Below are 20,262 nucleotides of genomic sequence, written 5' to 3' on the forward strand. Positions count from 1 at the left end.
GTTGAAACTGGATCTATTAATTATTCCAAACATGAGCGCATCAAGCCAGCTACTAATGAAGATAATGAATTGCAAGTTCTTCTTGCTGTTGAAGAAGATCCTAGTAGGAGTCAACGACAAATTGGGGAAATAGTGGATATAAGTGAGAGATCAGTGCAACGAGTATTGAAGAAACATCGCTTGCATCCATACCACGTTCAGTTACATCAAGAACTACTGTATGCTGATTTCGAGAAAAGAGTGAGATTTTGCAATTGGGCCATGAACAAAATTCGTCGAAACGAATATTTTTTCAATAATATTTTATGGTCGGATGAATCGACATTCCATAAAAATGGATTTGTAAATCGACATAATTACCATTATTATGCGACAGAAAATCCTCACTTATTGAGACAGGTGGATTATCAACATAGGTGGTCGATAAATGTCTGGGGAGGCATCATTGGAGAATATGTAATTGGTCCATACTTTTTGAGGGACATATGAATGGTGCAATGTATCTCAATTTCTTACGAAATGATTTACCAGGTTTGTTAGATGATATTCCTCTTGACCTCCGCAATAGAATGTGGTTACAACATGATGGTGCACCTGCTCACTATTCGGCAGAAGTGAGAGATCATCTAAATGAAGTATTTGCCAATAAATGGATAGGACGGAATGGGCCTGTACGGTGGCCCGCTAGATCACCAGATTTGACGAAACTAGATTTTTTCTTATGGGGATACATAAAAAATATGGTTTACGTTGAGCCACCAACTTCTCCCGAAAATATGCGACTTAGAATAACGAATGCTTTTCGCAGCATTACACCAGCTGTCTTGCGCAGGGTAGAACAGTCTTTCAAACATAGACTTCAGCTCTGCATTCAAGAAAATGGAAGACATGTTGAACATATTTTATAAAAGTTTCATTATCAACCTTAATTAAACTCTCCCTTTTGTAGTTTTGTAATTTGCCAGTTGACAAATTTGAATATCTAGAACTCAAGCTCTGAATGGATATAATAACATGAAAAAAATAGTTATTTATAATGTTTCTTTCTTTTAACTTGTTTGGTTTGATATTGCACGATTTATGAGTGAAATTCTGCATCCAATGAAAAAATAATTTTCCATTTAGCAAAAAGTGATAGGTACATACATTTATTTCGTTAAAAAATATTTGTTTGGACACCTTCTAATGTACAAAATTGAAACAAGATATCTTTCGTATATTTTTATCAGTCGTCAAATGGATTTCGCTTTGAAAAAATTACCATTTTTCGAAAGAAATGCTCATTTAAGAAAAACTATTGAACTTAGCCATAGGGAATACTTAATAAAATTTGTAGAGGTTTCGTTGGCGCTTCTTATGGATCAATAATATACAGGGTGTTCCATTTAATATAAGGAAGATTTTGCAAATTTTCATTTACAATATTTGGCAAGCGGTTTTTCATACCCTGTATATCACAGGTCGATTTCAGATATATCGTTTGAGAGAGTTACCAATGTAGAATATTCGACCAAAAAAAAATTTCAACTGGACTTGGCACCACTTTATAATTTCAAATATTCTGAGTGACGAATATTGGAAAAAAAAACCTGTCATGCTAGATATCTCGAAAACCATCAATATTTTCGAAGTGCAGATATACATAAAGTTTATTTTATTTTCTATGAAGAAACCGAAAAAGCGATAAAAAATATAGGTTGCCATTTAAAAAGACACAGTTGGGATCCGCCCAGAAAAAATCGAACACCCTGTGTGACCGCCAATATTTTTATTTTGTCGAGCTCGAGCAATGAGGTAATATTATAGAAAATTAGATTCCTATCTGCTTTCTATATAGAGATATGGAACACCGCGCCACTGTTGCAGGACCCTGTATAAACATATGAATAATGTACATAATATATACAATTTTAAAGTTGTATTCGCATAAAACCTAAGAAGACGCACCCAATGTCTGGCGAGGTACTCTAGTAAAAAAAAATTGTGTACCTTTTCATTTAACAATAAATCTTATGCAAAATTTCATTTAAAAAAAGTGTTGAAGAACGCTGGAGAAGGACGAATTACCATTAGCATTTTTCCAAAAAAAAATGACATCACTAGGACTTTCGTTACTTTGATGAACATGTGAAAAATGCTCGCTCAGTAGGTATCTCGTGGAGTTTTTTGTTTCAACAGCGAAGGACTTTTTAGATAGCAAAAAAAATGTTGTTTTTAAAATTATCATTTTGTTAATTTTGAATAAAAATTGTCTCACATTATTTATTTTTTTTTCACACTCACACACACATTGACCTCAATACATAAGACTGCATCAAAGAGAATATTTATTGTTTATCGTAAAAACCGCAACGCTAATTAGACGCTTGTTGACCGATTTATGAGCGTGGTCGGAGACAAAAACCCATTTCATCAGGTTATCGCATACTTTTATCTTTTATCACCGAAACAAAAATTTTGTACTTGAAAATACAAAAGGAAAAATATTTGAAGGAAGAGATTTTTTTTATAAACAATTTAGGGGTTTGTTTTTTTTTGAGAATGTTACACTAATGAAGAACTATTCAGATAGCATTTGTCTGACATTAGCGAAAACAAAAATTTCGTACTCAAAAATACAAAGTGATATTTTTGCGGGGCTTCACACTGATTACCTGTTGCGGTCAAGGGGTGCTTGATTCTGATTGGCTGAGGGGGCAGGGGATGAAAAAAGTGGAGAGGGGGCTTGATTCTGATTGGCTGAGGGGGCGGGGCTAAAAAAGTGGAGGGGGGTGCTTGATTCTGATAGGCTGAGGGGAGGGGCTAAAAAAGTGGAGGGGCTGGTCTATAGTGACTCTATCCGCTGCTTGCCTAATTTTTTATTTAATTGTAATTTCTTTTCTGGGGTTTTTCGTTTAATATAAATGTTATTTTCAGCTATTCTTTTTAATTTCAATTTTCGTTTGTTATTTCAGAGATATCAAATCATATCATATTAGACTGTGGAAGTCCGAACTAATGAAATCAACCGTGAAACATTTTCAACCACCTCCGAACAATAACAATTATATTAATCAATAAAACGTGAAACGAAATTTTAATAAAATAAAAATAAGTAAACATTCAAAACTGAACAATAAAAAAGGAAAAAAATGAATTGGGTTTCAAACCAAGTTGAGTTAGGTCCAAAGTGAGTGGGTCTATTCAACTCTCCACGTCAACTCGCAAGGGTTTATTGTGGCTCATACCTATTCACACTCGACCAAATAAACTCAGCTTCTTAACGAAGCCGATAAGTTTATATGGTGAGTGATCTTTCAGGTCAGATGGTAAGAGAATGGTTTTGCCGAACTCTAAAAACTTGATTTAGTCCCCAACGGGGCAGGCACAAAGTATGTGCTCTGCTGTTTCATCATTTTCCAAACAGAAGCTACACACACTGTCTTCTGACAGTCCGGGTGTCTGCATATGATGATTCAAATGACAAAGACCTGTGAGAAGGCTGTTAGACATCGTAGTTCATTCCTACTGTATTCTAACAACTTTTTGGTATTAAGCTTCGAAGGGTAAATAAACGCCTTGGAGTGAGCCAATCCTGGAATATTCTGCCAGAAGTCCATAAATGTTCTTGCCATCCAGGTGTTCAATTTGGGCAAAGCCCAAAGCGATGCCAATGACAGCTCTGGTCCGATGAAGCTGCTTGCGGCACCCTCATTTGCGAGGGAGTCAGCAGCCTCATTGCTTTCCATGCCAGTATGGACAGGAATTCAGACCAGAGACAATCTGTTAAGTCTTTCTATCGAGGAGAGTCGTTTTTGGCAATTTGCAACTACTTTAGACGCTGCTCGGTAGGAACCAAGAGCTACCAACGTTACTTGACTGTCCGAGAATATTTTTATTGACTTGTGTATGAGGTTGGATTCTTCCAATCTCTCCACACATAATTCATTAGTGTAAATTTCCACTTGAAGTCCAGTCGCATAGGTTCCTAGGCAGGTTGATATCTCTGTCCTGGGTCTGCGACTGAAAACACCTGCACCTGAACCGGAGGGTGTTTTTGATGCATCTGTGAACCAACAACTATCTGTTCAAACAAGTTACTTCACGAAGTTTCGATTTCCAGTATTCATAATCGTCTTTCTTCGGGTGATGACTCGACTATTCCTCCGAGAGATGACTATTTATAGGTCATTCGAACGCTTTCACCTATCCCTCTCTGCTTCTCCTGTCCTCTCTCCGCTTTGCAGTCCGGGAGTTGACTGTTTTCCGTTTGATTGAAGGTTTCCATATATTGCGTATCTCTACGCTAGCTTGGCTGAATGCATCGTTTTACAACATAAGTATATGCAGCTCCTTTGAAAGTTCCTCCTAAACCAGTGTTCCTCCCTATGGATGATCTCAGCTTGGGACCACTTGATGTTATGTTGATGAGTCCAAACATGATCTGCTATTCTCGATTTGCTGATTCCTCCTCGCTGTGTGTTTTTCTTGTGCTCGGCAATGCGAACTTTCAATGGTCTCTTAGTTTCACCGATATAGGATTTGCCGCATTCACAGGGTATCCGGTAAATGCAATTCTTTAAATCGCAGTCCGCGTTTGGTGGCTTTTTTTTGTAAGGATGCTACGGATGGTGTTTCCGAATCTGAAGCAGGTTCTGATGTTGTATTTGGACCCAATTCTTCTTATCCTCTCCGACAATTCTCTGATGTAGGGAAGTGTCAGCACTGGTTGTGACGGCTTCTCTTTCTTGCGAGGCTCGTGCTGTCTTCTAGCCAAAATCTGTTCCGCCATCACTTTGGAGTAACCATTCCGTTGAAGATATTTTTTGATGCCTATTTCCTTCTCGAGACCCTCCGACTAGAGTCTTGATGATTCTTTTTTTGGAAGATTGATGGTGGTTGAGTTCGTGATTCAGATATTGTCCCGTTTGAGTGGGTTTTCGGTATACAGATGTTTCCCACTTAGTGTCGTTCCTCTTCACCAACACGTCTAAGAATGGCAATTCGTTGTGGATTTCTTCTTCAATGTGAAGGTGATGGAAGATTTTACGCTGCTGATGTGCTTCAGAAAGGTGTCTAGTATGATTTATAATGCTTCTTCGACAGAAACGTGGGTTTAAAGGCTTTCCACGTCGAAATTGATTATTTGACCTTGCTCCGTGACTTCGAGTGCCTCTAGTAATTCGACAAAATACCCTGAATTCTTCATACCACTTGTAGTGGTTGTATAATTGAAAAATCTGGACAAGTTTTGAGTAGCTGAATTTCTGGAACTAATGGTCGGTTTGAGCGGAACACCCTTCTTGTTGAATTTGGGTAGTCCGTACAGGTGAGGTGGCTTACTATGGTGCGGTTTCAGCGATGATCTCTCCGTTTCCGAAAAATAACTTTAATTTTATTCATAGTCTGGTACTCCCTTTCTGCAGGTAGGATTTTGATGGCGTTATCTCTCCGTAGGCTGTTCAGAACTCTTCGTTCTTCATCGCTGGTGTTAGATGTTGGAACTGGTTCTCGATCCAGCTGTTCTTTGATTGATTTTCCATCTAAATTCTTCTGCCTTGGTCTGACCAATAAGGAAACTGGTGTTGGGGCAATAGCGAAGTTTAGACCTTTCCGTAACAAGGATTCCTCTATGTCCGTGAGCGGGCGGGAACTCATGTTGATGACGTTGGCTTCTTCGTAGTTGTCCTGTTTTCGGTCTTCATTTGGGCATTGTTTCCTCACCAACATTACCTACTTCCTTTGTTGAGATTATCCATGTCTTGGCGGATCTCCGAGCACATGCATTTTAATTTTTCAATTTTCAATTTTCTCCTTATTTTTATTTTATTGTAATCACATTTGACGTTTTATTGCCTAATATTTAGCTATTCATTTTTCAATTTAATTTGTTCTTTCAGATATTTCAAATCATATTAATGTCATATCAGCCGGAACTAGTAAAATTCAAGATCTGAATGAGCACAGATGAAGTCCTGATTGTTTCTGTTAGGTTTCAAAGTCGCATGAACCATCAGTTTTACTACCGTATAGAAGTAAACACAAATAAGTTCACTCTCCACTACATTTGGGTCAAGATTCCCCACCTCGAATTTTATGCTCAGCCAACTTACAGCGCAACCGACTGAAGCTGATGGTTTACCAACCGAGCCGAGTTGAGGCATGGAATATTATTACAGAGTGAGTCGTTGTACCTAAATGATGGTTTTGTATTTGTGAAAAATTCGTGTCTAGTTTCAAAATGAACAATTGTCCAGCTGTGGATTGCTATAATTTGCAGGGTGATGTCGGCATTAATTTTTTTTCGATTTCCAATTGACGAAAAAATTTATGCTTTTCTAGTATTTATTATGTAAGATTGAAGGAATGAACATATAACGAAAATCATAAAATAAATTGTTATAGACCATATACATGCAGACTTTTTTTATGAAATTAATTTGATGAAATTGAACTTTGCGAATAGTATATGCATCACAAGTAATGATATAAAATGACAAAACAATCGGAGTTCCACTGGAAATCCACAAAGGAAAATAATTGAACCACATTTTTTGATTTGGCTAGCATGTATCTGTAGGAAAAATATTACTTCCACATTATTTTGGTCAACAGAGAAATACTTGTGGAAATGTCAGAAACCCAACTCCTGTTCAAATTACCAGAGCTTTCAAAAACACATATACTCTTCAGTATGTCACACAGGCAGAAGGAACTAACTGTCTAAAAGACACTAGTGATATTCTCTCTAATATTACAGATGCTAACATAAATCTGTTTAAAAACTGTTTTTCCGTAAATCAGCTGTCGCCCCCATACGAACGACAACTCTCAGAAGTTGAGAAACTTGTGCGAGCTAAGGACTAACGAGGTCTTACCTTTTAACGTGTGATTCCTAACACAGTGAAGATTATTGTGGAAGTTCCAAAAAATCCCTATAAACCTTTGAGAGTAGAGACAAACGATTATAGAAGTCTAGCCATTCCCGAAGGCAACAGCTCGGGCTATGTTTGTGGATATCTTTTGGGAAAACATTCATGTAAAGTATGTACAAATTTTGACACGGCGGCTAGTATTATCACACCGAATGAAACAAATGTATATAGTTATTTCAAGGCATACAGTGATATAGGAAGCCAAATAGTTTGTAAAGTATCATTCATCTAGTGACAGAATTTCCTTATCATTTTTATAATTTGTGCCACTGATTGAATAGGAAACCAGCTCAAAACAATGTTTTCAAAAATCAACATTTCTCACTCTTGTGATAATTTTCATTAGGATTATTCATTTTCTTTTTTCACAAGGGTAAGAATTTATTATACTTTGAAATTTGCCAATAGAAATTTGAAAACAAATGTTTAAAAAATCAAAAACTCATCATTCTGAAAAACCTTTAGAATAGATTAGCAGAAGTTTTTGACCTAAATTATATAATCTCACCTTGTTTAAAAACAAATTCAAAAACTCTCAATATCTTATGAACGATCAAACTGAATTGAATAATTCGCCATTATTGAATCTGTTCATTTCCAGGTAAAAATAGTTAGATATATTCACGGTACTTTCGAAAAATTTATTGATATAGTTGAAGAATTCATACCTGACCGTCACGGGTTAGTATGAAATGGTTGTAATTTGAAAGCTATTGTATAGCGAAACACTGTATTATTCAATGAATTTTCCATTGGATTATTCATTTTCTCTTTTCACAAGAGTAAGAATTTATTATACTTTGACAATAGAAATTTGAAAACAAATGTTAAAAAAATCAAAAACTCAACATTCTGGAAAACCTTTAGAATAGATTAGTTTTTGACCTAAATTGTATAATCTTACTTTACAAAATATACGTCTATTTCACCACCTTGTCTTATTTTTTATCAATTCCTAAACAGTTCACAATCATATGAGATATTTATTGTGAGCTCCTCGTAGCAATGATGAAGTCAGATCATGGTCACATATTTTTTGATCGAACCTCGTGCAGAGGTGCACGATAGCTCTATACCCTCCTGCCCACCACATGCCAGCAAAAAATGAAACCTCGACACAATACATCAAAGACGCAGACCGGGAGTGAATTTACTTGTGTTTATTTATATACGGTGGTTTTACTTACAGTTTTACAAACAGTAGCTACATGATTTGGGTAAGCCAAATTGACGTTGGGTCTGAAATTTGTCGAAATATAACAGTACAGATATTCACGTTGAAAAGAGAATGACGTCACGAGATAAGTTACGGCGTTGCCAACATGTGCACTGTTTCGAACTTAATTTTTTTTTGTACTGTTGAATTGTTTTATTGCTATTAACCTTACTTACTTAGTTGAAATACAATGAGTGTCACTCACCTTTTCATAATAAGTAATGAAAAATAAAATAATTTATTAAAATTCCTTTAATTGTATATATTTTTTAATTACAACTCGTCATCATCATCGTCATAATCATCATCGAAATTGAAATTTATTATTAGAATCTGAACATCTTTCTCAACTTCTCAATCACAATATAATTTTATGTTTTGTTCGGTATGTCGAATAGTTTCAGCTCATACAGCAGGTGTAACTTTGTCTAAAGCTTCTTTCCATATAGCCCGGGATTTGTCAGCTGAAGTGTCATCTTTTCCCACATTATCCCTATATTAATTTTTTGTTAATCACCAAATATGTTCGATGGGATTAAACATGCAGTGATACGGTGGAAGACGAAGCACTTGATGCCCTTATTTTTCTGCAAGCGTATCAGCTTCATATATAGGTGGTGGTTTATTCCTACAACGTAAATTAATAATGTATTGCTTCAGCTTAAATAAAAGTCTCATTTACTTTGCAACTAAATCCACCAATTGTGGTTTAAGAAAAGTATTTTCGAAGGGAATGTTATTGTTTGATAACCATTCTTGGATATCAGCTTTCTACGATACTGTTGTTGGTGCTTTTTTAATAACAGTGCTGTGATTAATAGTTGGTATTCAAACCAATGCAGAAAATTTTATTGGTTCATTTCTCCGTGGTAACCATAATTCTTTGTTATTTTACAAATATGTCTTGAAATAAAAAAAAAATCAGCTAGTGTATTTTTATGGTTGTATTTTTGAAACCTTTTATGTTGGAATCTTGCCAGAATCGCCCAATGTACCATCTTTGAATACTCAAGTTTCATCCGAGAATACAAACTGGTGTAAATCCTCTTTCTTAAGTTTCATGTAATCATGTAAAAAGTGTATACGCCTCATTGCAATACTAGGCAGCTCCATCAAACCACGACGTGGATCATCTTTTTTGTATGTAAAACCATTTTTTTTCAGAATTTTCATAAAGATGTCTCACAACATTTGAAAAGATCACGTTCTTCCAGTTCCTCTTGCAAAGTTTTCAAATTGATATGTTTTCCTGAAGTTATTTTTGTCGACAAAAGTTGTATATTGAATAAATCAATACAAAATACTTACTGGTTTTGTATATATCTTAGATCACATTTCGAATGTCAGCTTGATCGAATTCATCAATATCTACCACTGGTTTCACCCGTTCTCGCTGTTTCGATGGATTGATGAATAGTTCACCTCTATTAGATTTAGTCGCAATACGGTTTACAGTAGTAATACTCAACTTCAAGGAATCCCCAACCCTCTGAAATCAACAATCGACACATATTTAATCCAACTCAACATAATAATAATAATAATAAATCGGATTTATTGATATTAAATAAAAAAAAAACAATACAAAGATATATTTGAAAATGAAAATAGGTTACAGGAGATTCTGGTACTCCTTGGAGAAATCTAACTCAAAGCTACTCTAACTCAACCAACAAGCACCACTCCATAATTAATAGCAATTAACAGTGATGGTACCACGAAATGAGAACCGTAAATAAAATAATAATTTGTGATTACCTTCTAAAGATAGTTGATAAATAATTTAATTGATCTGTTATCTAAAAAGCAAAAGTTGACATTACTGACTATCATAGATATAATTTTTATAATTGTATTTGAATTTCCTGATATTGAATCTCTTCAATTGCTCAGGCAATGAATTATAGAGTTTTACAGTACCAAAAAGAAATGATGTTTGTTTGAAGGTGATTGACAATGTTTCATGATGAATTTCACTAGTTCGGACTTCCATTGTCTACTATATAAAATGATTTGAAATCCCTGAAACAACTAAAAAAGAAGAATTGAACTATTATATTAACCAAAATAAACCTGAAATGAAATAATAGTGAAATAAAATACAAGTAAAAATAGAACAATTGAATAAATAAAAATAAAGAAATGAAAAAGGAAAGAAAATAAAAATAAAAAAGTGGAGAGATTCCAAGTCATGTTAGTTCACGACGTTTCGATTGTTAGTATCTACAATCGTCTTCGGGTGATGACTGGACTGATTCCTCCGAGAGATGACTATTTATAGGTCGTTCGAGTACTTTCACTCATCCCCGCTTTCCATTTTCCGCTTCACTGGTTCCGTGGGAGATGACCGTTTTGGCGGGAGTTGCCCATTTTTCGCTTGATGATGGGTTTCCATATATTGCGTATTTCTACGCTGGCTTGGCTGAATACGTTGTTGGACAACATGTATGCGGCTTCCTTGAATTTTCTCCTGAACCAATGTTCCTCTCTGTGCAAGATCTCAGCTTGGGACCACTCGATGTTGTGTTGATGGGTCCAAACATGGTCTGCTATTCCTGATTTGCTGGTTTCCCCTCGCTGTGTGTGTTTCTTGTGCTCGGCAATGCGAACATTCAATGGCCTCTTAGTTTCACCAATATAGAATTTTCCGCACTCACAGGGTATCCGGTAAATGCAATTCTTGGAATCGCAAACGCCGACTGCGATTCCCCCCAAAAACTTGGGATATGTGCTACGTCTTTGAAAAATATAATCGGTTCGTTTTCCATTATTGCTGTTTTTATTGACTGAAGTTCGTCCAGGTTCAAGTCAAGTTGGATCCCTATTGATTTGAGTGGCTCTGGCTTCTCTTCGTCCAAGTCTGGTAAGATGATTGGTTCACTATTGGTAACTTGGTGATCGTTGGTTATGATTTGGTTGCCACAGGACAACTGGCATCCAATTGGAATGTCGAATAGATAACTTCCAGGTAGTAGGTTCTCGATTTCGTTCTGGTTCTGGCACTTGAGTTTAGTAGTTTGTTGAACCGGTAGGAGGACAACCCATTTGTTTGAGTTGTCTAGTTGTCTGATGGCTGGTCTCGATAAATGTATGACAGTCTCCTTACAGGTGTAGGTGTTCTGGACATTGAGTAGCTGGATTTCGTAAGGATTGTCTTCTGTTAGTTCTCTGATGTTGGTGGATGGGCAGATATATGTTCGATGGGAGATCTCCAAACAAGGATCGCTCAAGAATGCATACAATTTTTCGTTTTTTGACAAATATTTGTTTTGAGGTATAACAGCCTTAAACTGACCCTTAGTTAATATCGGAATAGAAAATAGGTGATAGTAATCGAAATTTGATGGATGGGTAATTGGAATATGCAAAATATAGGTTGCAATGGTGAAGAAATGTCATTTCTTCCATTTCCTCTGGAAGGCAATTCATTGTCTTCGTGTATTCTGGGTTCTGGTAGGGGTTCATCTCCTGTACGTTCGGTATCAGGTTGAACTTGTAAAGAAAGATTGTCATTTTCTGTGTGACTTTTCGGAGGTAACTCGTTGTCCGTATTATTTACACGCATTTCGTTAGGGGGAATCATGATGGGAGAATATTCAGTGTTCAGGTTGGGTTCTCCAATAATCAAAATATCGGAAGAGGGTTGATAATCCGGTGTTTCAAGGCAACGACTTACTGGGTTTCCTTGACCACTGAAAGTGACAATTTGATTTATTAGACGTTGTGATTCGTCTAGTATATCATCCAATTCCTTCCAAAAGGTTTTGGTGTCCTTAGTGTGGATTTCGACACGGGATAAAGCATCGGCGTTGGTGTTCAACTTGCCTTTTTTGTAGATTATGGTATAATCGTATTCCTCTAGTTTGATCCGCCATCCCAGCAATTTTGAGTTGGGGTCCTTCAAAGAGAATAACCACTGAAGGGGTTTGTGGTCAGTGACTATATTGAACTTCCGTCCAAAGAGATATGGGCGGAAGTATTTGGTAGCCCATACGATGGCGAGAAGCTCTTTCTCAATGACTGAGTAATTTTGCTCAGAGTCATTCAGGGTCCGAGATGCGTATGCAACTGGAAGGTCTTGGCCTATAGGGCCTTGAGAAAGGACAGCTCCTAGGGCAAATTTACTTGCGTCCGAAGTGAGATTAAAAGGTTTAGAAAAGTCGGGGTACTGCAAAATCGGATCGTTGATTAACAGGTTTTTGCATTTATTGAAACATTCCAAAAACTCTGCATTATGTTCAATTTTTGCGCCTTTCTTCAGGCATTTGGTTAATGGTTTCGTTAGTCTAGCGAAATTATTGATAAAGCGTCGATAGTAACCTAACAAACCCATGAATCCTTTGATCTGTTTGGTGGTTTTTGGGACGGGGAAATTTTTGATGGCTGTGATTTTATCTGGATTCGGCTTGACACCTTCGGGAGTCACGACGTGTCCCAGATAGGCTACTTCCTTTCGTAGGAATTCCGATTTATCCAGCTGAATTTTGAAGTTCGAGCTTCTCAGCCTGTTGAAGACAGATTTAAGGCTGTCAAGGTGTTCTTGGAGGGAAGTCGAGAAGATAATAATATCGTCAAGGTATACCAAGCACTTTTCGTTCTGGATACCACGAAGGATATTATCCTTTACGCGCTGAAAGGTAGCTGGCGCGTTTTTCAAACCAAATGGCATCCTCAGGTACTCATAATGGCCATGTTCCGTATTAAAAGCTGTTTTTTCAATATCGTCCTCTTCCATTTCAATTTGATGGAAGCCACTGGCCAGGTCGAGTGTTGTGAAATACTGGCATTTTCCCAGTTTGTCCAGAAAATCTGTGATGTTAGGTAAAGGGTATTTGTCATCTATCGTTTTCTCATTGAGCTTGCGATAGTCAACAACAACCCTCCATTTTTGCTTCCCAGAAGCATCGACCTTTTTGGGTACCACCCAAATTGGCGATGACCAAGGAGAATTGCTTGGTCTAATAATTTTCTGGTCGAGCATTTTTTTGATCTGATTTTCGACTTCTTGCTTGTGTATAAATGGGTACCGGTGTGATTTTGTATACACCGGTATTTCATCAGATGTTCTAATTTGGTGCTTTACACGGCTCGTAAAAGTCAGCGGGGTATTTTCATAATAAAATATGTCAGAGAATTCTTTGCACAGCGAAAGTATCTTAGATCTTTCCTCGTCATTCAAATGGTCACATAGAATTTTTGGAAAATCTAAATTTTGCTTAGGGGAATCATTTAAATTATGAGAATCGATTTTTTGAAATTCGTTCTTATCAAGTTTTTCAACAGCGATTGGTTCTGAAAAATTCAGGGTTACTGGTTTGGTGGTGTTATTCAAAATTGTAGTGAGAGCTCTACCTTTATTCGCAACAGTAAGACACTCTGGCAATTCACAATTATGGAAGCGTTGGTGAGGTATTATTATTTCACCATTCTGAATTGATTTTTTGACCTGTATCACTTGCTCAGTTCTTGGAGCAATCGTAATTAAATTGAGATCGCTTTTTGTTTTTTGAAACTTCAGTTTTATTTTCGCATAAGGAGTGATAAGATAGCCATTACCAAAATCTAGGTTAGCTTGTAAAAGTTTTAAATTGTCAAGACCAATTAATCCTTTGAAAATGTCATGAAATTTGAAAAGGAAAAAATTTTAAATGTTTTTGTTGTGGCAAATTGAATAATTTTGAAGCGGGTTTAGATGCGCTATATTTATGAGCTGATTTTTGGAAAACTGTGGAAACAATAAACGGGTCGTATTTAATTAGATTTGGAAACAGTTTTTGAGCAATTTCTGGATCTATAAAAGATTTCGTGGAGCCTGAATCAATGAGAAATTTTGCGTCATATTCCGGGAATGTTATATATGATAATTCGCTAGAACTAGAATTATTGAAAGAAATGATTTGCGGAACTAGGTTTGATTGTTCGTGGTTGGCATTTCCTGAAAATTTACCTCGGAATTGTCAAAGTTACTTTCCTGATTTTCATTTTCGCAATATAGAAATTCGTCATAATGTTCGTTAAAATCTTCCTCAGCGTAATATTCCTGTTCGCTATAATTTGGTTCATTTTGAGTGTCACTGACTACTGTATTAAATAATTCCTCTGATACAAAATTTCTTTGGGGTTGATTTTGAAATGAGTTTGAGGGACCTGATCGATAATTAGAGGCGTTTCTTGTTGAAACACTCATTGGTACTGGTTTATTTGTTTGATATGTATTTCTGGTGGATACTCTCATGGGTGTAGGTTTTGTGAAGTTCTGATTTTGATTTTGATTGGGCCTGAAAACATTTCTGTTTTGAAATGGTTGTCTAAAAACTTGCGCGTTGGTAAAGACTTTTTGGGGTTGGCTTGGTGCTCGTGGCTGAATTGGTATTGGTTGTGAAGGAAATTGATTTTCCTGTCTGAAAAAGTTATTTGGTGTACTATAATTATTGATAGAAGAAGAATTTGGCTGTCTGATCTGAATTGGTGTTCTAGAAGGTTGAAAGTTTGGTCTAAATGTATTCTTATTTGAGAAATTTTGGAAGTAATGTACATTGTCCTCCTGTAAAACAAACTACAATGCTTCACTGAGAGATTTGGGTTGCTTACAACGTATTGTAGTACTCAAGGGTTTCTTGAGCCCAGAAAGAAAGGTTTTCAATGCCAAATTGCTATATAAATCTCTTTTACACCTTTTAGATTCTTGTGTGATTTTGTGAACGTCGATATAATTGCACAATAGGTTCAATATATTTAAACACCTATCATAGAACTGTTGAGGCTTTTCATAAGGGGATTGCATAAGCATAACCATGTCTCTGTTTAGGCAAGTTTCATCCCTTTGATCGGCAAAGTTTCTGGTTAATGTATCTTTGAGTTCTCTCCAATTTGAAACATTCTGTATATTAGCTACTACTTTAGCATTGCCTGATAATTTTGAAATGAGACAGTTCAGCAAATAAACATTTTGAAAGCTTGTCGGCTCAGCCACATTATAAAAAGTATTAATTATTGAATCACAAACTGCTAGATATCTATTCAAATCATTAGGGTTGCCGTCGAATTCAGGCACTCACCTAAGGTATTCTGAGTTGAATTGATTAGTCATTATTATATTTGAACTATAAGAAGAATTAGACGAAGAAACTGAAGAGTCAGCTGAAGGGTTTTCGTTATTCAAATTTAACTTTCCAAGAATTTGAGATAAGTTATCAATAGACATTTAAAAATTACGACTTACATTAAAATTGTAAGAACTTTGAGCATCCTTTATAAGGTAGACGACTGGTTCCTTGATTTTTGATTTCCAGAAAGACTTCCTTGCGAGACTGGACGATTCTGTTTCACTCCCCGATGATCTGCCTGTTGAGGGTAGCTAAACGTCCACGATGGATTGGGTTTCTTGAGGTTTGAAGAGCCACTCCTTCACAAACACCTCCACAAGACAAAACAACAAGTTCGATACCCGATAAATCGTTGAAACGAAAACTGTACGTTCGATACGTTCAATTTCGAGTATCCTACCGACGGCGCCAAATATAACTTTCGGACGTCAAAGTCCTTTTTTTTTAAATTAATTTTATTAACAAAAATTGATGTTAACAGTATGAGAGCAAAATTACAACTGAATTACAGAAGTATTCTTCCCATGAAGATAAGAATGCTTGCACATCAGTTTCCCAGAATCGCGAGATTCTGCTTCAGCATGGTCAGCGGTTCACATGGGAACGGGCGATATAATTCACTACTATTTGTTGAGACTGTTTGGATTATGCTTTAGGCATATTGAATATACGCAAGTCTTATCAATAGAAATGATTAGTTCTGAAAAGAAAAGAAAGACAGACAGTTTTCGAGTTTTTTTCGAACAGTTGAACAACTTACAAAATGAAATTCGACTAGTTTCATTGCTATCGACCGCATTTCATTGGGAATTTTAACGTTGTTATGTCAGATATACAAAATTACAAAAATTGACGTCATTCTCTTCTTAACGGAATATCGTTTATAAGAATGTCAGAATGTTGTGGTATCGAATAAAGTTGTGAATTATTAAGTGTCACTCATTTATGAAGAACTTGTAGGCGTAAAATATTTTTTCACTCATAAAATAAGTTCTTGCTGGATCTAAAACTTTATAATAAATCAACTCTTTATACTCTGCACTGATTGACTAGTTCGGAATATATTTTTTGTATTTTACTATTCTCATTTTGACATAATCGATAAAGCAAGATATATTTTTTCAGGTAATTTCGTACCTGGGTGTGTTGATGTTATGCTAGGTTACACTCGTGAAGATCCCTTCATGAGGCTTTTTTATCCAACAAATAGCGAACATAATGAAAAGGTGCGTGCTAAGATTTGACTAATAGTAAGAAACCCAAATATATAACTGTGCAACTTTCAATAAAACTTGGATGACTGACAGTGACCAATTTTCATTTCATTTTTTGTACTGTTTCGAAAATATTTTGTGGTGATAGGTACCACTATATAGACGCACAACTCGAAACTGAATCCAGTTCAGTCCTTTTTGTAAAATTGAATTTCATGTTTGAAAATAACTCCTTTTCATTTTTTGTGTTGCATTGTGTGGAACCTTTGGTGTAGTAATGACTATTACTGGAGTTTTTTCCCAACACCAAACCGTTATTTTAACTGTTTGAGAGTTTGATTTTCCTCTTGAAGATGATCACTTGGTGATCGATACACGTGTCGAGGTGGTAAAATAACGGTTTGGTGTTGGGAAAAAATTCCAGTATATATTTTTTTAATGAAATGAATAAAAACACTCTTGTCTAATTACCACTAGTTGATTTTTATTTATACGACCGGTTTCGGCCCCATTATCCAGTATAAAACTGTGATGTGAAGTATGAAAACTCTGTTACATCAGGAGTTTTCAGGTAAGATGTAAGGACATGCATTTGATAGACAAGTAGTTGGGCGAACCAGGATGCTAACTTCAAAATTCATCAACACTGAAAATTCTTTTTTAATTGTATAACTTTTAATAAGTCCTTATAATTATAATAAATTATGGGTAATTCTCAATATTCGTAATGAATCAAATTTCATTCGTTTTTTATAATTCCAAAATTTAGTGCGATAAAAATATTGCAAAATCGAGCCAATGTCGTTCAAATCGTGAGATAAAGTTAGCTGGAGAAATATAGAGAAAAACAGAGAGTCACATAGCGAAAAAAAGAGAAAGTGATTTCGCTTCTAAGAATAATTGTGCATCATGTAGTTGGAAATTACTTTATTTGTAATGAAAACAAAAATGCAATTTTGCTACCTCTTGTTGAAATTACCAGTGATGAATTATAAACTTTCTTGTTTGAGTTGATAGTGGTGTATTTTTAGGAGAGATTAATTTTTGGTAAATTAAGGGTTTGACTTTCTACTTGAAATAATGTGGAAGATTTTTATATAAATATGGAGAAGTTGAAAGTCAAAACCTTTCTTTCCCAACTTTTTTTCACAGAAATTCTTGTCATTGACCTAAATTGCCTATACACTGGTGTAGCGACTCATTCATAAAGAATTTTCATGCAACCCTAGCTTACTCGATTCCAATCACGTGAGCCATAATAAAAATAACTCTAGATACCGTTAATATCGCTATTCGTTTTGCGTATTCTACAACGTGATTATTTGAATTGAGAAGCAGATGTTATTGTCATAAAATATTATTTTAGGTTGTGTATGCAAACACATGAAGGTTCACCGATGTTTAAATACTTTTGTGAATTCATTAGAATCTAGAATTATCAACAGTGTCAGTTTGTAGATAGAAATCAAAATATTTTACAAGTAGTTATATTTGTGGATCCTCTTTCGTGATATTAGATGCGTTTCGTTAGCATTATTCTATTCCAAATTTGTCCTTCCTACCTAAAGTTATCAAAATATGTCGAGATGAGATAGCGAATAACTTTTAGCGTGAATGAGTCAATCTGGAATACGTAACATCAAACAGAACGCACCTATCAACATTGATATAGATTGTCTAATAGTGAAAAATCATACGTATCCATCTTCTTCTCTTACATTTTTTTATATTTTGATTCACAAATTTGAATTACCCTTTCATCAATATTGAAATGTACATTTCCCTTTTACGTCTACTGTTGGTTTCTTCAAAATTTATTTTGTTTTTTCAATATTCCACAAATTGTTTTTACCTTAGGTACCTTATCCATTATACTTGTATTATCTCTTCTGGAACACCTTCATGAAGAAGAAAGCCAACAACAGAACGAATCTATCATCAAAAAAGTTAATTTTTCAAATTTGAAACAATCCTAACACGTCAATTTCCGAGGTTTATTTGCGATAACCTCACATATCTGTATCTAAGAAAGAACAATGCTGTTGGCAACACCATTCTTCAAGAATCAATTGATGACTGAAATTATTAGAAATATTGGCACCATCTTGTTGCAACATCAACATTATCCTACTCACTATATATATATATATATATATATATATATATATATATATATATATATATATTTATATATATATATATATATATATATATATATATATATATATATATATATATATATATATATATATATATATGATGAGCTGTTTTCTCGGGTTTCGCTCCGTGTTCTGTGTATTTTCTCCCCATAAGGATTATTTTCAGTAAGGTGAAAATAATCCTTATGGGGAGAAAATACACAGAACACGGAGCGAAACCCGAGAAAACAGCTCATCATACTTTATCCGTGAGAATCTTCGAGTTAACATATATATATATATATATATATATATATATATATATATATATATATATATATATATATATATATATATATATATAAACATTTTATATTGACACTAACACTGACAGACATTATCAAACCGTACAACGAGAATCAGAGCAGAGAATCAGAGTAGATGGATCATGGATGGACCAGTGGGGAAGCTTGAAAGTTTATCCGATTTGGGCCCGGACATATTTTTCTGACATCATTTGAAACTCAGCCAATATCATTGAAGTGAATCATATCATATATGATTCACTTCAATGCATTATTCCTGAATGCATTAGGGAAGGGAGGGGAAATGGCGGCCACTTAAGCAAAACATGGTGAATTTTTTAAATTATTTATTATAAATCAACATTAAGAAGAGTGACAAAGTCTTCAGATATCAAGTAATCAACAATTCAACAACAAAATCATATATCTTTGACCTACTAGTAGTAAAAACGGGCTAATGAGATCAACCTTATATTTTATTTTTGGACACATAAATCACAGATGTATCCATCTGGCGAATCCTATCCTGAGCATATATCATGAGCCCCAGTCCGCAGATGGTGCAGCGTTATTTTTTCCAAATCCATCGCAAATGATACATTTTTTATGAATTTCATCATCCACATTCATTTCGTCATCATTGTCAACGTCGCAAAGGTGCTCTTCATCTTCATTCTTTGAAGAACTTTCTTGTAGAATTTTTCTCATGAAACATTTTTCTTTCAAATGTTTGTTTTTTTCTTCGCTAACTTTTTTTGGTCCTGATTTATCATCTTTTCCAATCTTATTGAGTTTCGTATTTTTTTTTCTTCCCTTTATCATCTAAAATAATTTTCATAGGAGTAGCAAATAATATGGTAGCATGTTGTTTTTGCTTTCTTTGACCTGGCTCAGAAGCTCGTGCAATAGCTGGTGTCGTTGTTAAAGCAGCAAAGGATACCGGAGTTCTTTGCACATGAACAAGTTCTTGGTTACAAGCAACTATCAAAACAGATCCTGGAATTATAGCCAGACCATCATAATGAACCCAGCAACCTCACTTGTTCAGCAATTTCAGTTTCTTGCTCTTGGGTGAACACGGGATTGCGACCTAGTCTTGGATTGCTCATGTTTTCATTTTTAAGTGGATCCCTCAAGCCACTTTAGCGACTTGGACCAAAGAAGATCAGCGCGACCGCAAATGAAAAAACGCACCTTACTATCCTAAGACGCGAGCTGCCTGTCTGTTTGTAACGTGGCGTGTTACTACTTTCCATTTTAACAGAATTACAATGGTGGGCGCCATTACCCAGTGAACGCTATTCCCTCTCCCACCCCTACATGTGAAACATTACATCGAAAATGCTTGGGAACATCCGAAAACGCTTCA

The 20,262-nt window shown here is 35.4% G+C and overlaps 1 protein-coding gene across 2 annotated transcripts in view; it reads left to right on the forward strand.

The window, feature by feature from the left end:
- The window catches only part of LOC111511328 (platelet-activating factor acetylhydrolase), a 68,485-nt gene that overhangs the window by 13,726 nt on the left and 34,497 nt on the right, over window positions 1–20,262 (forward strand). For both annotated transcript variants that reach the window (XM_074184852.1, XM_074184851.1), the window contains exon 2: window positions 16,362–16,462. In XM_074184852.1, coding sequence (XP_074040953.1) covers window positions 16,362–16,462 — 101 coding nt within the window. The remainder of the gene's footprint in view (window positions 1–16,361; window positions 16,463–20,262) is intronic.

The sequence above is a fragment of the Leptinotarsa decemlineata genome, unplaced genomic scaffold, assembly GCF_025532065.1.
Source record: "Leptinotarsa decemlineata unplaced genomic scaffold, Ldec_3_MD MMD2_tig00026358_RagTag_RagTag, whole genome shotgun sequence".
Lineage (NCBI taxonomy): Eukaryota > Metazoa > Arthropoda > Insecta > Coleoptera > Chrysomelidae > Leptinotarsa > Leptinotarsa decemlineata.